Consider the following 20,073-nt stretch of genomic DNA (forward strand, 5'->3'; position numbering starts at 1 on the left):
GGAGAGCGCAGACCTCCACCAAGGCAGGTTTCATGACTTCAGGACTTTTGGAGTTATCCTCCAAACGGACAAACCAACAAACCAACGCCGGTGAAAACATAACCTCCTTCCTAGGCCTTCAGCCTTGTTGGAGGTAATCAAGATTCTGACATGAAAAGGAATTACATTGCTGCATACTTTTCACCTCTTCTATAAAATACAAGGTTAAGAGTGAATTGGAAACCAAATAACTCTTTTACACAAAAAGAAAATGGAACATAATTTCCTTTTTAAAATTGCCACATATTATACAGTAATCGTGATAAAGCCTTTCTTGTTGTTTTTTTGTACCAGTTGGTTACAATGGCCTCATCCCTGAAATCGTAAGTAATGCACCTTAGTTCTGAGGTTTAAAGATCTTGACTGAATTTCTTTCTTCCCTTAAGTTCTGTACAAACATATCTAATAAAAGGGAAAGTTAAGGTTCCATCTGGTTTAAACTGACTTGATTTCACAACTCTTTAATGAAGCCACATGGTTTGTTGCCTGGTCCTTTGGGAATTAGTGTTTCATGACCATAGGTGAGGGTCGGAACATAGATGGATAGAGCTTTGCCCTCCTTCTTCACCACAACGGTCCGGTACAACGCCTGCATCACTGGTGATGCCGCACCAAACCGGTTGTCCATCTCATGAACAAGAACTCAGACCTAGACTCCTTCGCTTGGTGCAGCAACTCACTCCCAATCCAGAGGGGGCAATCCACCATTTTCCCGCAAAGAAACCATAGCCTCAGATTTGGAGGTACTGACTTTCATCCTGTGCTTCACACTCAGCTGTAAACTGTCCCAGTGTGTGCTGGGGGTCATGGTTTGAAGAAGCCAACAGAACCACATCATCTGCAAAGAGCAGAGATACAATTCTGAGGTCTCCAAACTGGACACTCTCCTCCCATAAAACAGAATCTGTGACAAGAGACAACGCTGGCAGAGTCCAACACCCACAGAAACGTGCTTGACTTTGTGCCGAGTATAGGGACACAGCTCTCACTTTGGTCATAGGACCGGATGGCTTGTACCAACAACCCCGGTACCCCATATTTCCCTAAGACTCTCCTCAGGAGATGGTCCACTCATCTGTTCCATGGACGGAATACGTATTGCTCGTCCTGGATCTGAGCCCTCTTTCGGCGACCTGGAATAAACTTTCCCGGGGAGGCTGAGCAGCTTGGAACACACTCTCCGATCTCCTCTTTTAAAAATGGGAACCACCACCCCGATCTTCCTGATCTCCACGCAACACTGAAGAGGCGTGTAAGCCAAGACAACCCAACAATATCCAGAGCCTTCAACATCTCAGGGCGAATCTCATTCACCCCTGGTGCCTTGCCACTGAGGAGCTTTTCGACTACCGCAGTGACTTCTGCCAGGGATATGGATAAGTCTTCCACAGAGATTTCAAATTGTACCTCCTCCACAGAGGATGTGTTGGTCGGGTTCAGGAGTTCGTCAGTGCTTCAACCACCGCTCGACAATATCCCCAGTCTGGGTCAGCAGTTCTCCCCCCCTGCTGAACATTCCACACCTGGGTTTTGGTGACCGCCGCAGTCCTCCTGGGCAACCGCTACCCGTCTGCTGCTTTAGGAGACCCCTGGGTCAACCAAGTCTGAAGGGCCTCCTTCTTCAGCTTGACCAACCTAAAAACATGTTGTGAACATGGCCCACTCAGATTCCTTGTCCCAAACCTGCCCCGTGAATCGGATGCACAAAACAATCTTCTGCAGGTGGGAGTTGAAGACTTCACGGACAGGGGCTTCAGGAAGATGGTCCCCAGTTTCACCCAGGTCTGTCCCGCAGCCTCCCCGCCACCTGATCCAACTCACCACCAGGTGGTGATCATTTGACAGCTCTGCTGTGTCCAATATGGCCACAGATCTGATGATACGGTTACAAAATTGATCATCGATCTTTGGCCTAGGCCCTAGGCTCGAACTTGGTGTTTGTTATGACCAATCCACCAAGGAGTGTTTTCCACAACCTGGCAACCCATAATACCTTATACCTATCATAAGAATGAGTGGAAATACTTTAAGCAGAGAAGTACATTCATACATACAATTTGGAAATCCCCCATTGCTGCATTTTGGGAAAAAATAGAGAGATTTGTGCCACTGGAAAAACACAACCTCTCCGCAAATACAATAAAAGAGTGGATGGCCTTAATGGCAGACATTGCCTCATATGAATGTATGTTAGCTAGGCTTAAAGGTGTTCATGTGAGTTTTTTTAAGCTCTGGAACCATTTCTTTCACATCTTTGATATTATGGAGGTTTCATGGTGATCTGTTTTGGACCCAGATCATCTAATTTAATGGCTGTATATGAATAATGACTTTGAATTGATCTGATGTTTTCTTTTTAAATCAATAATAATATATCAATTAAATATTCTGATAATGATATAACTGATGTTTATCAACCATTAATAAAGCTATTCATTACAGCTTAAATCATTATTATGTATAGTTGGTCTTATTATCAGGCTATATATTCCCACATTCTGATACATTCAAGCTTGTTTTTACGATGTAACTTCTGAACATTATTTCACAAGCTCCAAACATATAGATCTTTTTTAGACCCCACACAGACCAGCTGTAGAGTCACCCAGCCGGTGCTGCAGGCTGCTGTACCTTTGCATGTGTGTTAAAGAGCTCAAACAGAGCCATGGTCAGTGGCTCCACTCCTATGTGTCCGTCCTGGTACTCCTGCAGGTAGTAGGCCATGGTCTGCCTCTCTGGCTCCGTCAGCAGCATGTAGGCCTGCTGCTCCAGAGACACCTGAGCTCCTGGCGGGCCTACGCCTCTGTATACTGCTGGCTGGACAAACAGATAGGTCGAAAGATCAGAAGAAAAATTAATGGGAAAGTGAGAAGAAAGAAAAAAATAAGGGTCACACACACATAGGATAAGAAGAGCTATCTAATTCTACAAGCCAAGTAGCATGCAGATAGAAAGTCTTCAAATGTGTGCCAACCTTCCGTCCCCCTTCAACTCATCCTGTGACTGAGCTCAGGGAAAAAGGCACCACTTCAAAGCTGCGGGGCAAGTCAGTAAGAACTTGCTTGCCTTTAGGACTCAATCATTGTTATCTTTCTAAGCTGCACGACTTGGAGACAGCTCTTCTCACTGTTGGTAGATTGAGTTTCAGCAAGGTTCCTTGGCTTTACGCCAACTGTGAAAACCTTTGTATGAAATAAATAGAATAAATAGGACCCTGCAAGAAAAGCTGCTGGGATTTTCCCTCCCACAAAGTTTTAGCTGTGAATGGAGCAAAACAAATAAACAGTTCATTAGATGGTGGAAATGGAATGTTTAAAAGCTTCTGCAAGATGCGCTTCAATGTTGAGACTTAAACAGTTCTGTGATGCTGAAGCTCAAGTCAAATATGGCAAAATAAATAAGACTGCAAAACACCATTAATGAGAAAGCTATTCTCTGTACTTAGGTTCAAATATATGCAGAAATGAAGGCTGTGATGCTTAGAGGCAACCCATCAGAGAGAGAGAGAGAGAGAGAGAGAAAGGACAGAAACAGAAAGAAATGAAGGCAATACAGGGATGAAGAGAAGCTTACTGTAGTTTGTTGGATTGAAAAGTCAATATTTCATAAGAATCCGTAGATTGAATTTGACCTTGAGCCTCCCTCTGTCAAGTTATAAGATGGCTTTATGTGGACTGACACGATAAAAGAGGAAACAGATCACTTTTAAGCTCAGGGTTAGAGGGAATAAACACTTTGATGTCTCTGAGGGAGACCTACTATGATTGTATCTGATGGGAGGGGCCCGTAGCCGGGGACAAAATTGGATGAAGTCAAGACAACGAGGAGACGGTGTATCCAAATGCTTTTTGTTGAGGGCCATTGTGTCACCATTTACAGTTTTTCTCAATCGCTTTGGCTCATTATTCAAAACAGTCTTAACATTCTCTAAAATGCAATTGTCACAACTGTTTGATGGGACATCACAACTGTATTGCATGTTTGCAAAAAGCAGTAACTCACCCAGAACATTTCATTCATGCTTCAAAACCTCATTATTGGGTCAGTAAATTGGCCAGTGGCATCAAAATGAAAAGTTGTTTAGTCATCCTGTGAGCTGCACTGTTCAAAATGGTTAGACGTTTTTTTTTTACCATGATAGTCAACCCTGGAAATATTTCTTTTATACTAATCTCTGTATTGTTCTACTTTTTGTTGACTGACTACTTACTGTACAATACCAGAATGTCAGTTTTTTTCTGAGGAGGTACAAACTGTACCTCCTCACAGTACGTAACACCATGTCATAGATATTTATGGAATATACATGTATGTCTGACAGATTTTGATAATTGAATGGATCATTTTGTATGTGATGGGTCAAACGACGAAGGAATGTTTAGAAGTTTTGAAGAGGACGACAGTTTCACTGAGATTCAACTCATCAGTTTTGATCAGCAAGATGTGTGTAAGTGGTTGTTGTGCATGTAGATGTGCAATTGTACTTAATATTTTGCACATGTGCCAAAACATGTGCAATTTGCTTGAATGAATGAGAAATTCGAATCTGTTGTAAACAACAAATTGTTCAGAGATTTGAGCTCATTGTTCTGAAAAAAATAATTTGCATTCTGTAATTGAGTCAAAGCGAATGAGAAGAACTGTATTATAAAAATGTATGGGTGTAAAGAGCATGTACAGTATGTTAAAACATTAAAGGTCCCATATTATGCTCATTTTCAGGTTCATACTTGTATTTTGTGTTTCTACTAGAACATGTTTACATGCTGTAATGTTAAAATAAAAACTTTATTTTCCTCATACTGTCTGCCTGAATATACCTGTATCTACCCTCTGTCTGAAACACTCTGTTTTAGCTCATTTCAACAAAATTGCATTGCTAGGCAACAGTTTGTGTCCATGTTTACTTCCTGTCAGCTGATATTATTTACATATACTGCAACCGGAAATAAACTGGGACACATTAAGAATGTTTACGTTTAAAACCCGTTTAATGGTCTAAATATTGTATATTTGTGACATCACAAATGGACAGAAATCCTAACGGCTTGTTTCAAACGCACAATTTCTGAATACGGGCTGTGTGTATTTCTCTGTGGATTGAACGTTTCAATACTTTCACAGTATTTATATAGCACTTAAACCTGCTTTTAACTATAACAGACATGAAAATCTTACTTTTTACAATATGGGACCTTTAACTAAAGGAGGATAACCTGGAGAAATTCTACAATCTGTGGTCCAAATATTTCCAGTCTGTCTTCATCTTGTTTGATGTAATGTCTCCTTAGTAACCTTAATGAACGCAATTTTATCAACTGTATCAAGTTAGAATAACAGGTATTACATTCAAAGCTTCCGAGCATCTATCAGTCAATAGAAAGAGGTACAGGCACAGACTACTGGCTGCAATAAGTCCTCCAAACTAAAGGACACAATATGTTGTTTGTGATTGCCTTTAAAGTCACATTGAAATGACAGTTAGAGAAGCTTTAGCTTCTGTACTGTGACAGTACTTAAGAGTGAAACGGAATATGCAGGCAAAGTGTCATTTGAAGAGGGATTTGACCAAATCTTTCTGGGGTTTGAATGGTTTGCTAAAAAAGTGGCAGAGGCTTAGTATGGTAGACATTTACAAGACATGATGTATGATTTGTGCATTATCATGGTTTAGTATTTTGAGAGGCATCAGTTCTTCACACTTGACATGCTTTATGTGAGGAGGCTCTGGGTTACCGGAGGTAAAAATAAGATGAAAACCTTGCAGACGTTCCGACTACCTTGATAAACATGGGTGAGAAACAGTTTTAACCAAGGGTTACACATTGTTTGGCCTCCTCCCTGGTGGCATAAGTATATGTGATTCTGTTTGATGTGGGACAAAGTTGAGCGAATGTAATGTTACTTTAAGTTTTTGGTATGACTGTGTCCATGCATGCTGTACCATGATTTTCCTCTAACGTCAGATTTGTGTTTTAAAGAACATATATTCAAGTATGGACAACTGAGGCTCATCAAGTGTATTCTGTCATTTATCAAAGTAAGATTGACTAGAAGTACAAGTTTTCCACATCAAATGGTATTGTCGGTGGGATTTCAACAGAGCAAAAAAAATGGGTAAGTACAAAAATAAAATGATGCTTGACAAAATCAAAACAATCAAATGAGAAGAGAAAGTTGTTCTAATTAGTTTTCCAACAGTAGTTGGAGTATTTCCAACACATCTGATATGGACAATCTCCTATCGAGTGCTACATGAGTAAAAGGGCAACGCTGGACAATGTCTAGAGAATCAGTCAGGACAAGGATTCTCCGAACCTTATCCAAGTTCATATCAGAAAACAGCTCAAAACACATCGATGGTTTTGTGCGTTTAGAGTCTACATCACAAGGAATCTAATAATGGACTAATACATATGATTTAAACAGATAAAAAACAAAGCAAATCCTCTTTCCCAATGCACTACACAAAAACACTAAACAAACACGGCAAACACTATAGTTTTAACACCAAGAATATTATAATTTAATTTAATATCCCTGCTGCAGCCCCCTCATCAGCTTCTCGTTATGTGCATAAATGTTAATAATAATAACAAATAAATATATTTCATGAACATATACAAGTACCATATTCCTTTAAAGATATAATATGCAAGAATTTCCTAAAAAACAATGTATAGACTGATATAAAAATAATCCCTCTCAATCATCACTTAGGCCTATGCTCCACTAGAAATGTGTGGTGGTGTCTGTTTCTGCAGAGACCCTGCAGCTCTGTATTTTCTCTTTTCTTCTTATTTTGCTTTTCTACAGAGGCTTCTGGTCTTTATGCCCTACGTGGGGGTGTAACCCCCAACCAATGATAGCGTGCAGGGCGTGCACCCATTCAGGTGGTCAAATATTGCTGCTCTGTCACGCCCCTCGGCTCCCGATACCGAGGCACATGTCCCCGAGAGCAGCGCTGAGCCACACACACAGACTTCGGCTGCATTCATTTAAAATCCAGCAACTCGGTTCCTTCCTGCAGTAGAAGTTAGTTGTGTGTTCATTTGTGTATTAGACCGGCGGGAAAAAAATCTGAAAATAAAGTTTTATTTCTCTAATTCACTACTTTTTTCTCACCAACGCCGCTCCCTCACTTCAGTCACTCTATAGCTCGCTCTACCATCGCTGCTCTCTCTCACTCCCTCGCTTGTTGAGCCAAGGAGGAGGGTGCCAACTTTGAACGCTTTGTGTGTACAAACAGCAAACGACAACAGTTATTATATCTTTAAAAGGTCATGGAAAATGATTTTATAAACTATATTTTCATATGCTCACCCCACAACGCAGAATTAGAACAGTCTCAAACTACAATAGACTAACTTGATACTTTTATATTCGTGCTACAAATTTGTGGCCTGCTCTAGAAAACTTTCAACCTCTGTAGCACCAGTATTATGTGTTAACATACAGCATTGTATATCAACTTGCTTCCTTGTTATGTCAATTTAGAGAGAGAGAGAGTTTGTGCAACTTAAATAGAGTCTCTCAGACGCCGTCTAAATTATGGCACGTCAGCAGTCATGTTCTAACCAATCAATCTCCAGAGCAGGGGCCCTAATTAATATACAGCACACTGCCTTCACTAACAGGCCACTTTACAATAACTATCCCAATTCGAGTCACTATGATTTTCTTTAACCTTTATTTAACCAGGAAATCCCTAGAGATAGAATCTCTTTTCCGATGGAGAACTGGGCTAAGACAGCCGACCGGTTGCAGTCTGAATAGATATAAAACACAACAGACAGGAAATACAGTCATCAAACACACAAGGAAGAGAATAAGTCCAGTTCAAATAAAGTAGTTGTATTTCTTTTTCATGTTTCAGTTACATGGCTTTAAATGTGTCCAAGGGAACTACAAGCACTGAATAGTATGTCTTGTCCCTTAGAGCCCATTCAGCTTCCTCCCTCATGCACTGTCCTTAATTCATTAATGGTTACCCAGCGGCTGTTGAAATGCTTGTTGGACATGCATTAAATCAACATGGCCACTCATCCGATCTACAAACTACAAAGCTCATTAGACCTCGGCTGCCCGAGGCGCAGAAATTGGATCTATTTCTGAAGAATAGCTGCTTAATTATGGCACAGCCTTTGATGCAGACTGTGTTGGTTTTCTGCACATATTAGCATGTAGCTCAGCTGTTTACAGTGTCAATGGAGATCATTTAATAAAAGGGACATTGGGCAGGGGGTGGGTAAATGAGCACAGGATATAATAGATAGTCTTGATTATCATCATAACAGTTACATCAGAGTGTTTTAAATTCACCTATGTGGTGTCAAAATTACAATATCAGTCTATCCACTTTTATTTCTGATAGATTGTAGCTCACAAGAACCTCATTGACATTTTAACACAATGTCTACACTAGAGTTCGACACATTACCGGCCTGGATGATTATAGGCTGCGATATTCAGAATTTTTATCGGGAAATTTGGAATATATATACAGCTCTGGAAAAAATTAAGAGACCACTTCAAAATTATCAGTTTCTCTGGTTTTACTATTTATTGGTATGTGTTTGAGTAAAATTAAAATTTTTGTTATATTCTATAAACTACTGACAACATTTCTCCCAAATTTAAAATAAAAATATTATCATTTAGAGCATTTATTTGCAGAAAATGACAACTGGTCAAAATAACAAAAAAGATGCAGTGTTTTCAGATCTGATATAATGCAAAGAAAACAAGTTCATATTAATTTTCAAACAACACAATACTAATGTTTTAACTTAGGAAGAGTTCAGAAATCAATATTTGGTGGAATAACCTTGATTTACAATCACAACTTTCATGCGTCTTGGCATGCTCTCCACCAGTCTTTCACATTGCTGTTGGGGGACTTTATGCCACTCCTGGCGCAAAAATTCAAGCAGCTAGGCTTTGTTTGAGGGCTTGTGATCATCCATCTTCCTCTTGATTACATTCCAGAGGTTTTCAATGGGATTCAGGTCTGGAGATTGGGCTGGCCATGACAGGGTCTTGATCTGGGGGTCCTTCATCCACACCTTCACTGACCTGGCTGTGTGGCATGGAGCATTGTCCTGCTGGAAAAAAACACTCCTCAGAGTTGGGGAACATTGTCAGAGCACCAAAGAAGCAAAGAAGAGCCAGGCTGAGGTTTGCAAAAGACCATAAGGATTGGACCATAGAGGACTGGAATAAGGTCATCTTCTCTGATGAGTCCAATTTTCAGCTTTGCCCAACACCTGGTCGTCTAATGGTTAGACGGAGACCTAGAGAGGCCTACAAGCCTCAGTGTCTCGCACCTACTGTGAAATTTGGTGGAGGATCGGTGATGATCTGGGGGTGCTTCAGCAAAGCTGGAATCGGGCAGATTTGTCTTTGTGAAGAACGCATGAATCAAGCCAAAGTACAAAGTTGTCCTGGAAGAAAACTTGCTTCCTTCTGCTCTGACAATGTTCCCCAACTCTGAGGAGTGTTTTTTCCAGCAGGACAATGCTCCATGCCACATAGCCAGGTCAGTGAAGGTGTGGATGAAGGACCACCAGATCAGGACCCTGTCATGGCCAGCCCAATCTCCAGACCTGAATCCCATTGAAAACCTCTGGAATGTGATCAAGAGGAAGATGGATGGTCACAAGCCCTCAAACAAAGCCCAGCTGAGGAGTGGCATAAAGTCACCCAACAGCCATGTGAAAGACTGGTGGAGAGCATGCCAAGACGCATGAAAGCTGTGATTGTAAATCAAGGTTATTCCACCAAATATTGATTTCTGAACTCTTCCTAAGTTAAAACATTAGTATTGTGTTGTTTAAAAATTAATATGAACTTGTTTTCTTTGCATTATTGCAGATCTGAAAACACTGCATCTTTTTTGTTATTTTGACCAGTTGTCATTTTCTGCAAATAAATGCTCTAAATGACAATATTTTTATTTGAAATTTGGGAGAAATGTTGTCAGTAGTTTATAGAATATAACAAAAAATGTAATTTTACTCAAACACATACCAATAAATAGTAAAACCAGAGAAACTGATAATTTTGAAGTGGTCTCTTAATTTTTTCCAGAGCTGTATGTATATGTTTTGAAGGCAGTAGATATAGCTGAAGTAACATCACAATCCTCTACACTGAAGTTGCAAAAACAACTATTGTTTCTGTTGGTAAGAAAAGATCACAAGAGAAAAATGGTAGTTACTGTATGTACGTTAACGCCACAGAGGAAGAGGGAGTGAGATGATTATCATAGGGGATACAGACATTTCATACACCAGACATATATAACACAGACCTGCCCATGCAAATTCAAGCTTAAGTCAGACCCAGCGCTGCCGCAGGCCACCAGCCCGCTGTTCGGCTCTTTTTCCATAATCAAGGCGGCACCAAAGCTTGGTGGAACCAGCCCAAGAGGTAACCAGCCAGCTGTCTGCTAGCTAGCTAAATATCCTGCTAATCCCATCATGCTCCAATGCCACACTGCTTAGAGAAAACGTAACAAACAAAGTTTTCACTCATCTGGCGATCGGAATGTGCTTTCCTCAGCTGTGACAAGAGTGTGTGGATGAAGCATTAAGTTGTTTAATATGGCTCATTTAAATTGTTTTATGTGCCCTTTAACGTTACTACCCCGCTGCTCATTTAGTCATCGTTACTGCAAAACCTCACCTCAGTGAGTCCGCGACTTGTCGCGAGTCGGTTTAGTTTATGCGGAAGTCATGCAGCGTTCCGTTTGACCCGAGGACGGTGAAAAGAGGAGATGTCACGCGTCATCAACGTGTCCAATCTTTGGGGAACAACACATGCGCAGTAAAATCTGGTTTGCACTCGCCAAAAATGAGTCAATCACAACACATGACTGCAGCTCCAGTTACACTGTGCATGTGTTATACCCCAAGACCCTTGTCCCAGCCTCTTTCAGTAGGCCTTGATTTGAACTTGGAAATTTCAACTGAAATGTCCCCTGAAGTCGGATTTCCGACTCGGAAAGTCAGACGAACCTCAACCCCGACATCAAAATCCAAGATGGCTGCTCTGCACAGCAATAGTAAAAAAAAAAGGTTTCAGTAATATAGTACTGTACATATATTAGCACTTCTGTCATCACAACTGGTATTTCTAACACTGACCTGGCTGGAGCAACACCCCAATAAAACAAAGAAGCAAAAAAGTGTATTTCCCAAAATGTCAAACCATGCCTTTCAATTTATTGAACTTTATGCCATGGCCACGCAGGCTGCTGCTTTCTCCACCGACTTAATGAATATAACATTGAATATTGACAGTATGAAATAGCATATTACTTGGTATATGTTCTCCTCCAGAATTCTTGTTCTTCCTTGGATTTGTTGAGAGCTCCCTCATAAAGCAGAGCCTTTTTCACCAAATAGAAGTCTACATCCGATTACAAGTTATTGTAGTTCCTTGACGTTGTGGTGACCCCTGCTGTTGCTCATATAGCACGCTTTCACCTGGGTGTGATGTTCACAGCCTATAAAACTTTGGCTTGATTACTCATTCTCCCTCTCTCTCTTTCCTCGCAGACACATGTGGCATGTGGCAGCCTTAGGTTCTCTTTGGTTATTCTTTTGTTTGTTTGATACATCTTACACTCTCCATACACACCTTACACTACTGATACTACTGATATTCACACTCCATACCTGTTTGATCCTCTGGTCTGCACATTTTATTCTCTTTTGTTAAATAATTGAATTGATTTAAATGTTACCACGGTGTGTCTCCCTATTTGTCATGGCTGGCCCTGAGAGCCTGACAACGTGTCTCTGAATGAACCTGAATGATATTAGAAACAGCGTTGGTGTTGTTGATTACATGACTTTCAGCAGTTCAGTTGGATAAAATTGAGTGAAACTGATATCATCAAATAAATTCTGTCCATGATCAGATCAAAGCCCTTGAACTTCTAAACTTTGAAGCCACAGAACCTGAATGGAGAGAATGCAGCTGTGATTTATGCAACAGAGCAATATCAAGATATTACAATTAACGGGCTCTGCAGTCCTCACAGAGCAATAGCATGACTCTCATTACGGCCATGTAGCTGACCCCTGGCTGTATGGTTCCAGAGGAGCAGAGCTGTTCATACGTAGATAGGCACACAGAATGAGCAGTGGCTGTGTAGCTGCTGTTTCTAAGGTAATACTTGTCAGTCTGCTCAACTGAAAAGAAGAGGACAGATTTAATTTCTAGATCAGAGGATTTTTTTGTTCGGTCCGTCAGTGGTGATGTGTGTGCTGCACTCCAATCCATGACTGCAATCAAAAATGTCTATCTTTAGAAGTTATTATTGATCCTTGAGTCCTTAAAATACAAAACCCCATCATGATGAGATGATGTCATATATTTCCAAGGAAGCTTTAGTTGTTGAAAAAAGTTTCCTCAAACACCTCAAAATGAGATACCACTGTACTTTTCTCAAAATATTTCATACTTCACTGAAAATGTCGAACGAACACGACGGACCTGCTTTTGATTTTGAAGGTCGAAATTTAAAGCCCTTTTCGATTGAGAATCAAAATCGTGACATCCCTATTCAAAGCTCAGTTATCAGTAAAATTAAGAATTCTTATGATAGCTTTCAATCTTTGGTCTTGGGGGAGGAGGATATCAAGTCATCCCAAGTTACAGTTCTCCTCAATCGTTTTAGCTCATTTTTCGACTGTGAATGCAATCGTCACAATTGTTTCTTGGGGCATCACAACTCTATTGCATGTCTGTAAAAGGTAATAACTCACCCAAAACACTTCATTCATGCTTCAAAAGCGTGTTATTGTGTCAGTAAACTGGACAACGCCACCAAAATGAAAAGTTGTTTTGTCATCATGTGAGCCGTACTGGTCAAAATAGTCAACCCTGGAAATATTTCTTATATACTGGAAAAACAAAGTTTGGAAACTTGTGTTTGGTGGATTATTTCTCTGTTGTATCAATGCTAATTGGCATTGTGTTTTACATCGTTGGAAAGCCTGTTTATTTACCTTCGCAATGATGTCCAACTTCTAAGGATCATGCATTTGTGGGATGAGCAGCACAGCTGATTATGTGGGTAGTGCCCAAGAAATATTTGCCAAAATGCTTTGCCAATGGTAAACAGTGTATTCTCATAAGGCTACCAGGAAGCCTGCAATGACTGCCTTTCACCGTCAGACCCATTTGCGCTGGTGTCGACAACACAGACAATGGAACCTGAACATGTGGGGGAATGTCATGTTCAGTGATGAGTTCAGGTTCTGTCTGCGAAAGTTGGATGGCAGGGTCAAAGTATGGAGACGATGTGGAGAACGTTATGCTGATTGTTGAACCGATCGAGTAACAGCTTTTGGTGGGGGCAGTGTCATGGTGTGGGGCGGCATCTCCCTCACTGGCAAAACAAGGCTTGTCATCATTGAAGGCCATCTCAATGCAGGGAGATATCGGGATGAGATTCTGCAGCCAGTGGCGATCCCATATCTCCACAATCTGGCACCTAACTTCATCCTCCAAGATGACAACGTTCGCCCCCACAGAGCCAGGGTTATCACAGACTACCTCCATGATGTGGGAGTAGAGAGAATGGAACGGCCTGCCAAGAGTCCACACCTCAACCCAATTCAACACTTATAGGATCAGCTTGGGCGTGCTTTACGGGCGTGACCAACACAACCTCGTTGGCTGACCTGCAATGAGTCCTGGTTGAGGAATGGAACGCCATCCCACAGCAACGTGTGACCAGGTTGGTGACCAGCATGAGGAGGAGGTGCCAGGCTGTTGTGGCTGCGTATGGATCTTCCACCGCTACTGAGGCTCCTGACGGTGTATTAAATGAATAAAGTGTAAAATAGCCAATATCTCTTGTTTGTTCCTTGTTACTGATAGAGAGTTCAATCATCCAATCCACGAAACAACTCAAAACAAGAGTCAATACCAACAGGAGAATACAATGCTTACCATTGACGGAGCATTTTGGCAAATTTTTCTTGGGCGCTACCCACATAATCAGCTGTGCTGCTCATCCCACAAATGCATGATCCTTACAAGTTGGACATCATTGCGAAGGTGAATAAACAAGCTTTCCAACGATGTAAAATACAATGCCAATTAGCATTGTAACAACAGAGAAATAATCCACCAAACACAAGTTTTCAAACTTTGTTTTTCCAGTTCACATACTAATCTCTGTATTGTTCTACTCTTTGTTGACACTGACGGCTTACTGTACTATACCAGAAGGTCCGTTTTGTCCAGCTGAATGCTGTTGTTTATCGCACTGAGCTGTTTAGATTCCCATTTCAACAGTAAGTCAAAGTTTTCTGGGAAAAGTCAATACTGTACGATACTGTAAGGAAATGCACATATCTATACAGTACATTTATTAATGTAGCAATGTGTCACAAGTATTATAAACACAAACACTTTCATATAAAGTCATATTGATCTGAAAATTTGCCACAAAATGACATCCATGCCAATAAATTGTTTCTTAAAAACCCAACAACATTGACAAAAAAACTGCAGTAGTTTTACATTTATGGAATATACATGTACGTCTGACAGATTGTGATAACTGAATGGATAATTTTGCATGTGATGGTTCAAACGGTGAAAGAGTGTTTGGAAGTTGTGAAGAGGACGACAGTTTCACTGAGAATTAACTCCTCAGCTTTGATCGGCAAGACATGCAAGTTGTTATTGTGCAAATTGAAGACAATTGTACTTTCTTTTTGCAATTTGCTTGAATGAATGAGAAATTCTAATCTGTTGTGACCAACAAACCGTAATTGTTCAGAGATTTGAACTTATTGTTTTGAAAAAAATAATTCTCATTCAATAATTGAGCCAAAGTGAATGAGAAAAATTGTAAAAGTCCAAGTCATGTCACAAGTTGTTAGCATTAACCTCAAAGTCAAGTTGCAGGCCTATTTTTTTTGTCGAGTCAAGTCGTTAGAATATGACTTGAATCAATACAGTCCCACCTCTGGAGAGTAGAACATACAACATACATATAATTTAAAGAGTGCTAATGTGTTTACAGAGGGCAGTAATGCATGGCTGCCATTCTTACCTTTCCTGATACAGGTGTAGCTTTGGCTGAGGACGGTCTGCAACAAGGAAGAAAATATTTAAGATACAAATTTGCCTCCTACAAAACAAGTTCAACACATAAAAGTAAAAGGGTCAGCATAAATATCTGTATGCCTCACCAATTCTTATGCATGTAGAACATTACAACACAACAACGACCACACGTCGTAGCCCAGCCTGAGGCAGGGTTGAAACAACGTGAGTTTAATGACGTGTGAAGCAGAGAGCCATCTTGTATATCTTCCAAGGCAGCAGCAGGCAGAAGGAATATACCTCCCCAAATTCTCAATCAGGGTCAGCTCTATTAGGGCTGGGAGACAGATGGATGAGGGAGAGAGGGGAGTCTCCACACATTACTGTGTTGTCAAACACTATTGAGCTGTCAAATACAATCCTCAGCCGCAGGGAAAGGTTTCCTTATCCTGGACCCCCAGTGATGGACCATTAGATGAGGGTTTGTTCAACCATACGGCAGTGTTTCTGTCATAATTGAAATAGTTTTGAATAAACTGAATGAATGAATTGATCCCCTGTGATTTTGTTTCACTTCTCCACAGATTCCAAATTAATTAATTCAATTTATTAATTTGATAACAGGAATAATCATGGAGTGACAATACACGTGTAGTGTATTAGTGTAGTGGAGTGTAGTCCCACTCGCGGCTGAATGAAGCACCCTTCTTTAAGATGTAAGGTATAAACGCGGTGGCAACCTTTGGGACAAACTTCCCTCTCTCCAACGGAAACAGAAAGTCTCGTAACGTTTGGTAACCATGGTTTCGTATGAAATGGCAGCTGTTATATATACAGCACTAATAAGAAACATAAGTAACAGTGTCATCAGTGAGGTGGCAGACTTACATCCACTCCACATCAAATGTATTGACAAGTAGGTTTTCACATAGAAGGAATTTGTTTTGGTGTTTTGGTGCATACACAAGAAAACATAAATATAGAATAGAAAAAACATTACAATAAAAATATATTTTTTAAAAAGGGGCCTACTATTTAAAAATATGTACGATGTATCTGTTTAAAATGAAATAGCTTGGCAGGGATGTACAAAGGTATATTCTAGGGGATGTGCAAAGGTTCACAGTATTGTTGTTTATGAGCTGCTTGGTTTTTGCAGAAGTCCCTGTAGGCCAAATATACATTTTAACACTTTACAATCAAATGAACACGTCTACCGTTTTCTAGACTAGACGGAATTACATTTGTACAAAGCGTGTTCCATGACGAACACAAAACGCCATTGCACATGGCCAGTAATTTGGCATCGATGTAGGCTCCCTGTTGGAGGGTAATACTTCCACTCCCTACTAATTGGTTTGGGATGGCACTTAATATGTGGGTAGGGAGAGGGTGTAGGGGGTGGTTTAAGTAGGGATGCACCAATCCAACTTTTTCAGTACCAATCTCGATAGCGATACCTGGGCTTCGGGTATCGGCCGATACCGAGCACCAATACCAGTGTTTAATTAATCAGCTGTATGCCTCACTGTGTGGAAGTGACTGGGATCATTCTTTTATGTGTAAGGCAACATCAGGACTGACTTAAACATTGCTTTCTTAACTTTGTAAAACAAAATGTAACAAATAAATAGATAGATATAACTGTAGTGAATTGCTATTTATTATTAAAATGAAATTGTACACCAGCAACTTGCTAAAAAATCTTCAAAGTTATCAGGAATTACAATTCAGGTGTAACCTCTTTAAATGAAGCAACCAATGACACATTGGTCAAAACTTAAACAAGAATTCAGATTTCAATATACGTATAATGTATATAGTATATAAACATATAATTGAATTTAATAGATCGGCCCCATTGCCACCAATATCCGATCCAGCTATTTGAGTCAGTATTGGCCCGATATCCGATCCGGTATCGGTATCGGTGCATCCCTAGGTTTGAGACCCATATTATGTGGTTTGTTCTTTTTTATTTTAAACTAAACAGTTAGGTCAATGATACAGCGTGCTTCAGTTTAGTAGTAACTTCTGCTTCATACCAGCTCTTGCTGGTTCCAGCTGTTTTGTTCAGTTCAGTACAAAACTAGTTGGCCTCCTAGTCACCGGTGTCGGTCAGTAAAACTGATAATTCATTACACTCAGTTCAACTTGAGGACTTGAAGTTTAGTTTGTTCATATACTGCACGAATAATTTAGTTAAAGATATACGTTTTTAGTATATATTAAAATATTTAAATCGTGATTAATCGCATGATTGTCCATAGTTAATTGTGATTAATCCAAAAAAAATGCATCTGTTCAAAATGTACCTTAAAGAGAGATTTGTCAGGAATTGAATACTCTTATCAACATGGGAGTGGACACATATGCTGCTTTATGCAAATGTATGGATATATTTATAATCGGAAATCAATTAACAACACAAAACAATGACAAATATTGTCCAGAAACCCTCACAGGTACTGCATTTAGCATAAAAAATATGCTATGCAAATTGACTATAACTTGTCCAAAACTGTGATTGTCATAAAGAGGACATGTCAGTAAAGGGGAGACTCGTTGGGACCCATAGAACCCATTTTCAGGTCAAGGGACCCCTTTGAAAATGGCCATGCCAGTGTTTCCTCGCCAAAATTATTGTAAATTTGGTGTGTTATTTGGCCTGCTTTGCAACACGCTAGTGTGACATTGTATCAATGGATTCCTTAGGTTTTCTAGTTTCATATGATACCAGGATCTTCACTCTAGCTTTACTTTAAAACTGATACAACCTACGACCGCTACAACCTAAAAATTGCAAATTGCATTAATGCATTATAGGAAATAGCGGCGTTAAAACGAATTTGCGTTAACATGTTATTATCGCGTTGACAGCCCTAGTTTTTAGTTATCGTCTATCGTCCATGGCCAGTGGCTGATAGTCATCAACCACTAAGCCCCCCCCCCAGACAACAATATCATCTTCCATCACAATGTTTCACCGTTTATATCGTCATATGCATTGCCCAATCGCTTAGTTTTTTTTTGTCAGTGGAAAAAAAATAGTATTTGACCCAGATCTGGAAACCACACGGGGAAATAAAGAAGCACAGCTAAATTAACAATTACAATGATGTCTCTGCTCCACTGCCACCGACAGTTCTAGCACTCATTTTATAAAGCAAATAGTCATTCTAACTCACTCACCTTGAGCTGCAGGTGCTGGCACTGACACCGACGTGGATGCCCGCATTGACAGCGGGGTTGGTGACGGAACTTGGGTTAGCCGTAGCATTGGTCTCAGCTATGGCCTGACTGCAGATCCATTTGGTCTCATCAACCACTGTGCGTGCATGAGGCAGACGACCCACATCCCTCACCTTCATCAGCAAGTGGCGTCCTGTTTTGAGGATGTGAACTGCCTCATCGTGGGAGATGGTGACAAAGCTCTGACTGTTCACTTCCAGGATCTGGTCACCCACCTGCAACAGACCAGTTCAATTAAAGAGAAGCACTACATGCTCATATTCCCTATGTAGACCAACTGTAGACAGACAGAGACATCAGGGTAATAATTATTGTCACATATTTTGGTATCCTTTAGGGCATTTATGGACTATTACAGTTTTTCTCATTCGCTTTGTCTCAATTCTTGAATGAGAATTGTTTTTCAAAACTATGAGCTCAAACTTCTGAACAATTAGTTTGTTGGTCACAACAGATTAGAATTTCTCATTCATTCAAGCAAATAGCACACGTGTTTTGGCACATGTGCAAAAGAGTCAGCACAATTACCACTTGCACACGTCTTGCTGATCAAAACTGATGAGTTGAATCTCAGTGAAACTGTCGTCCTCTTAACAACGTCTAAACATTCCTTCATCATTTGAGTCGTCACATGCAAAATGATCCATTCAATTATCAAAATCTGTCAGACATGCATGTTTATTCCATAAATATCTATGGTGAGGAGGTACAATTTGTTGTTTGAACTGAACTACAGCAGGTTTTTTCATGGCTGCAGTGTTGTCGTTGTTGTTTTTTTGGCATGGGTGTCATTTTGTAGCAAAACTTCTGTTCTCTGTCTCTGACTTTACATGAAAGATCAAAAGAGATGTTTCTGTTTATAATACATGTAACACATACTCGAATAAATTTACTGTATACATACAAATTTGCATATCCTTTTTCTGTGTAGCTACTACAGTATTGACTTTTCCCAGTAAACTTTGACCTAGTGTTGAAATGGGAATCACATAGCGATACACGACAGCATTCAACTGGACAAGACTGACATTCTTTCTTTTATAGTACAGTAAGCCATCAGTGTCAACAAAAAAGTAGAACAAAACAGAGATTAGTATATAAGAAACATTTCCAGTTGAAAAAACGTCTAACCATTTCGACCAGTACGGCTCACACGATGACAAAACAACTTTTCATGTTGGAGTCATTGGCCAACTTACTGACACAATAACAAGGTTTTGAAGCATGAATGAAGTGTTTCGGGTGAGTTACTGCTTTTTGCAAACATGCAATAGAGTTCTGATGTCCCATCAAACAGTTGTGAGACTTGCACTCACAGTTTAGAGACTGTTTCAAAAAATGAGCCAAAGCGATCGAGAAAAACTGTAAACTGAAAACAACCGCAACATCTCTTTTCAGAAACATGTTGCTCTTTGTCTTTGTTTATTACTTCTGGTTTTGTGAGCCCCTGGAAAAAATAAGCAGTAAGTTATGAAGACAGGTTACTGGAACTGAAACCTGAGGCCTGTACTACGAAGCGATTTCAACATACCCAGGGTATCTTCTTGTTATCTGGCTTCACTAACCCTAACAACCGAGATCCCACAAAGCGGTCCTACGAAGGTGGTTATCAACTTGGTAAATCAGCCCAGGGTTTCTCAATCTGGCTATGAGCGCGTTCACATGAATGGGGTGGTGTTTACAGCATCTGACCAATCACAGACATGG

General features: G+C 40.2%; 1 protein-coding gene across 2 annotated transcripts in view; it reads right to left on the minus strand.

Annotated features, from left to right (window-relative positions):
- Positions 1 to 20,073, minus strand: part of LOC119492915 (whirlin-like) — a 124,573-nt gene that overhangs the window by 18,384 nt on the left and 86,116 nt on the right. For both annotated transcript variants that reach the window (XM_037777794.1, XM_037777795.1), the window contains exons 4-6: positions 18,307 to 18,581; positions 15,122 to 15,158; positions 2,671 to 2,856 (exon numbers count right to left, since the gene is read on the minus strand). In XM_037777794.1, coding sequence (XP_037633722.1) covers positions 2,671 to 2,856; positions 15,122 to 15,158; positions 18,307 to 18,581 — 498 coding nt within the window. The remainder of the gene's footprint in view (positions 1 to 2,670; positions 2,857 to 15,121; positions 15,159 to 18,306; positions 18,582 to 20,073) is intronic.

This window comes from Sebastes umbrosus, chromosome 8 (assembly GCF_015220745.1).
Source record: "Sebastes umbrosus isolate fSebUmb1 chromosome 8, fSebUmb1.pri, whole genome shotgun sequence".
Classification (NCBI taxonomy): Eukaryota; Metazoa; Chordata; class Actinopteri; order Perciformes; family Sebastidae; genus Sebastes; species Sebastes umbrosus.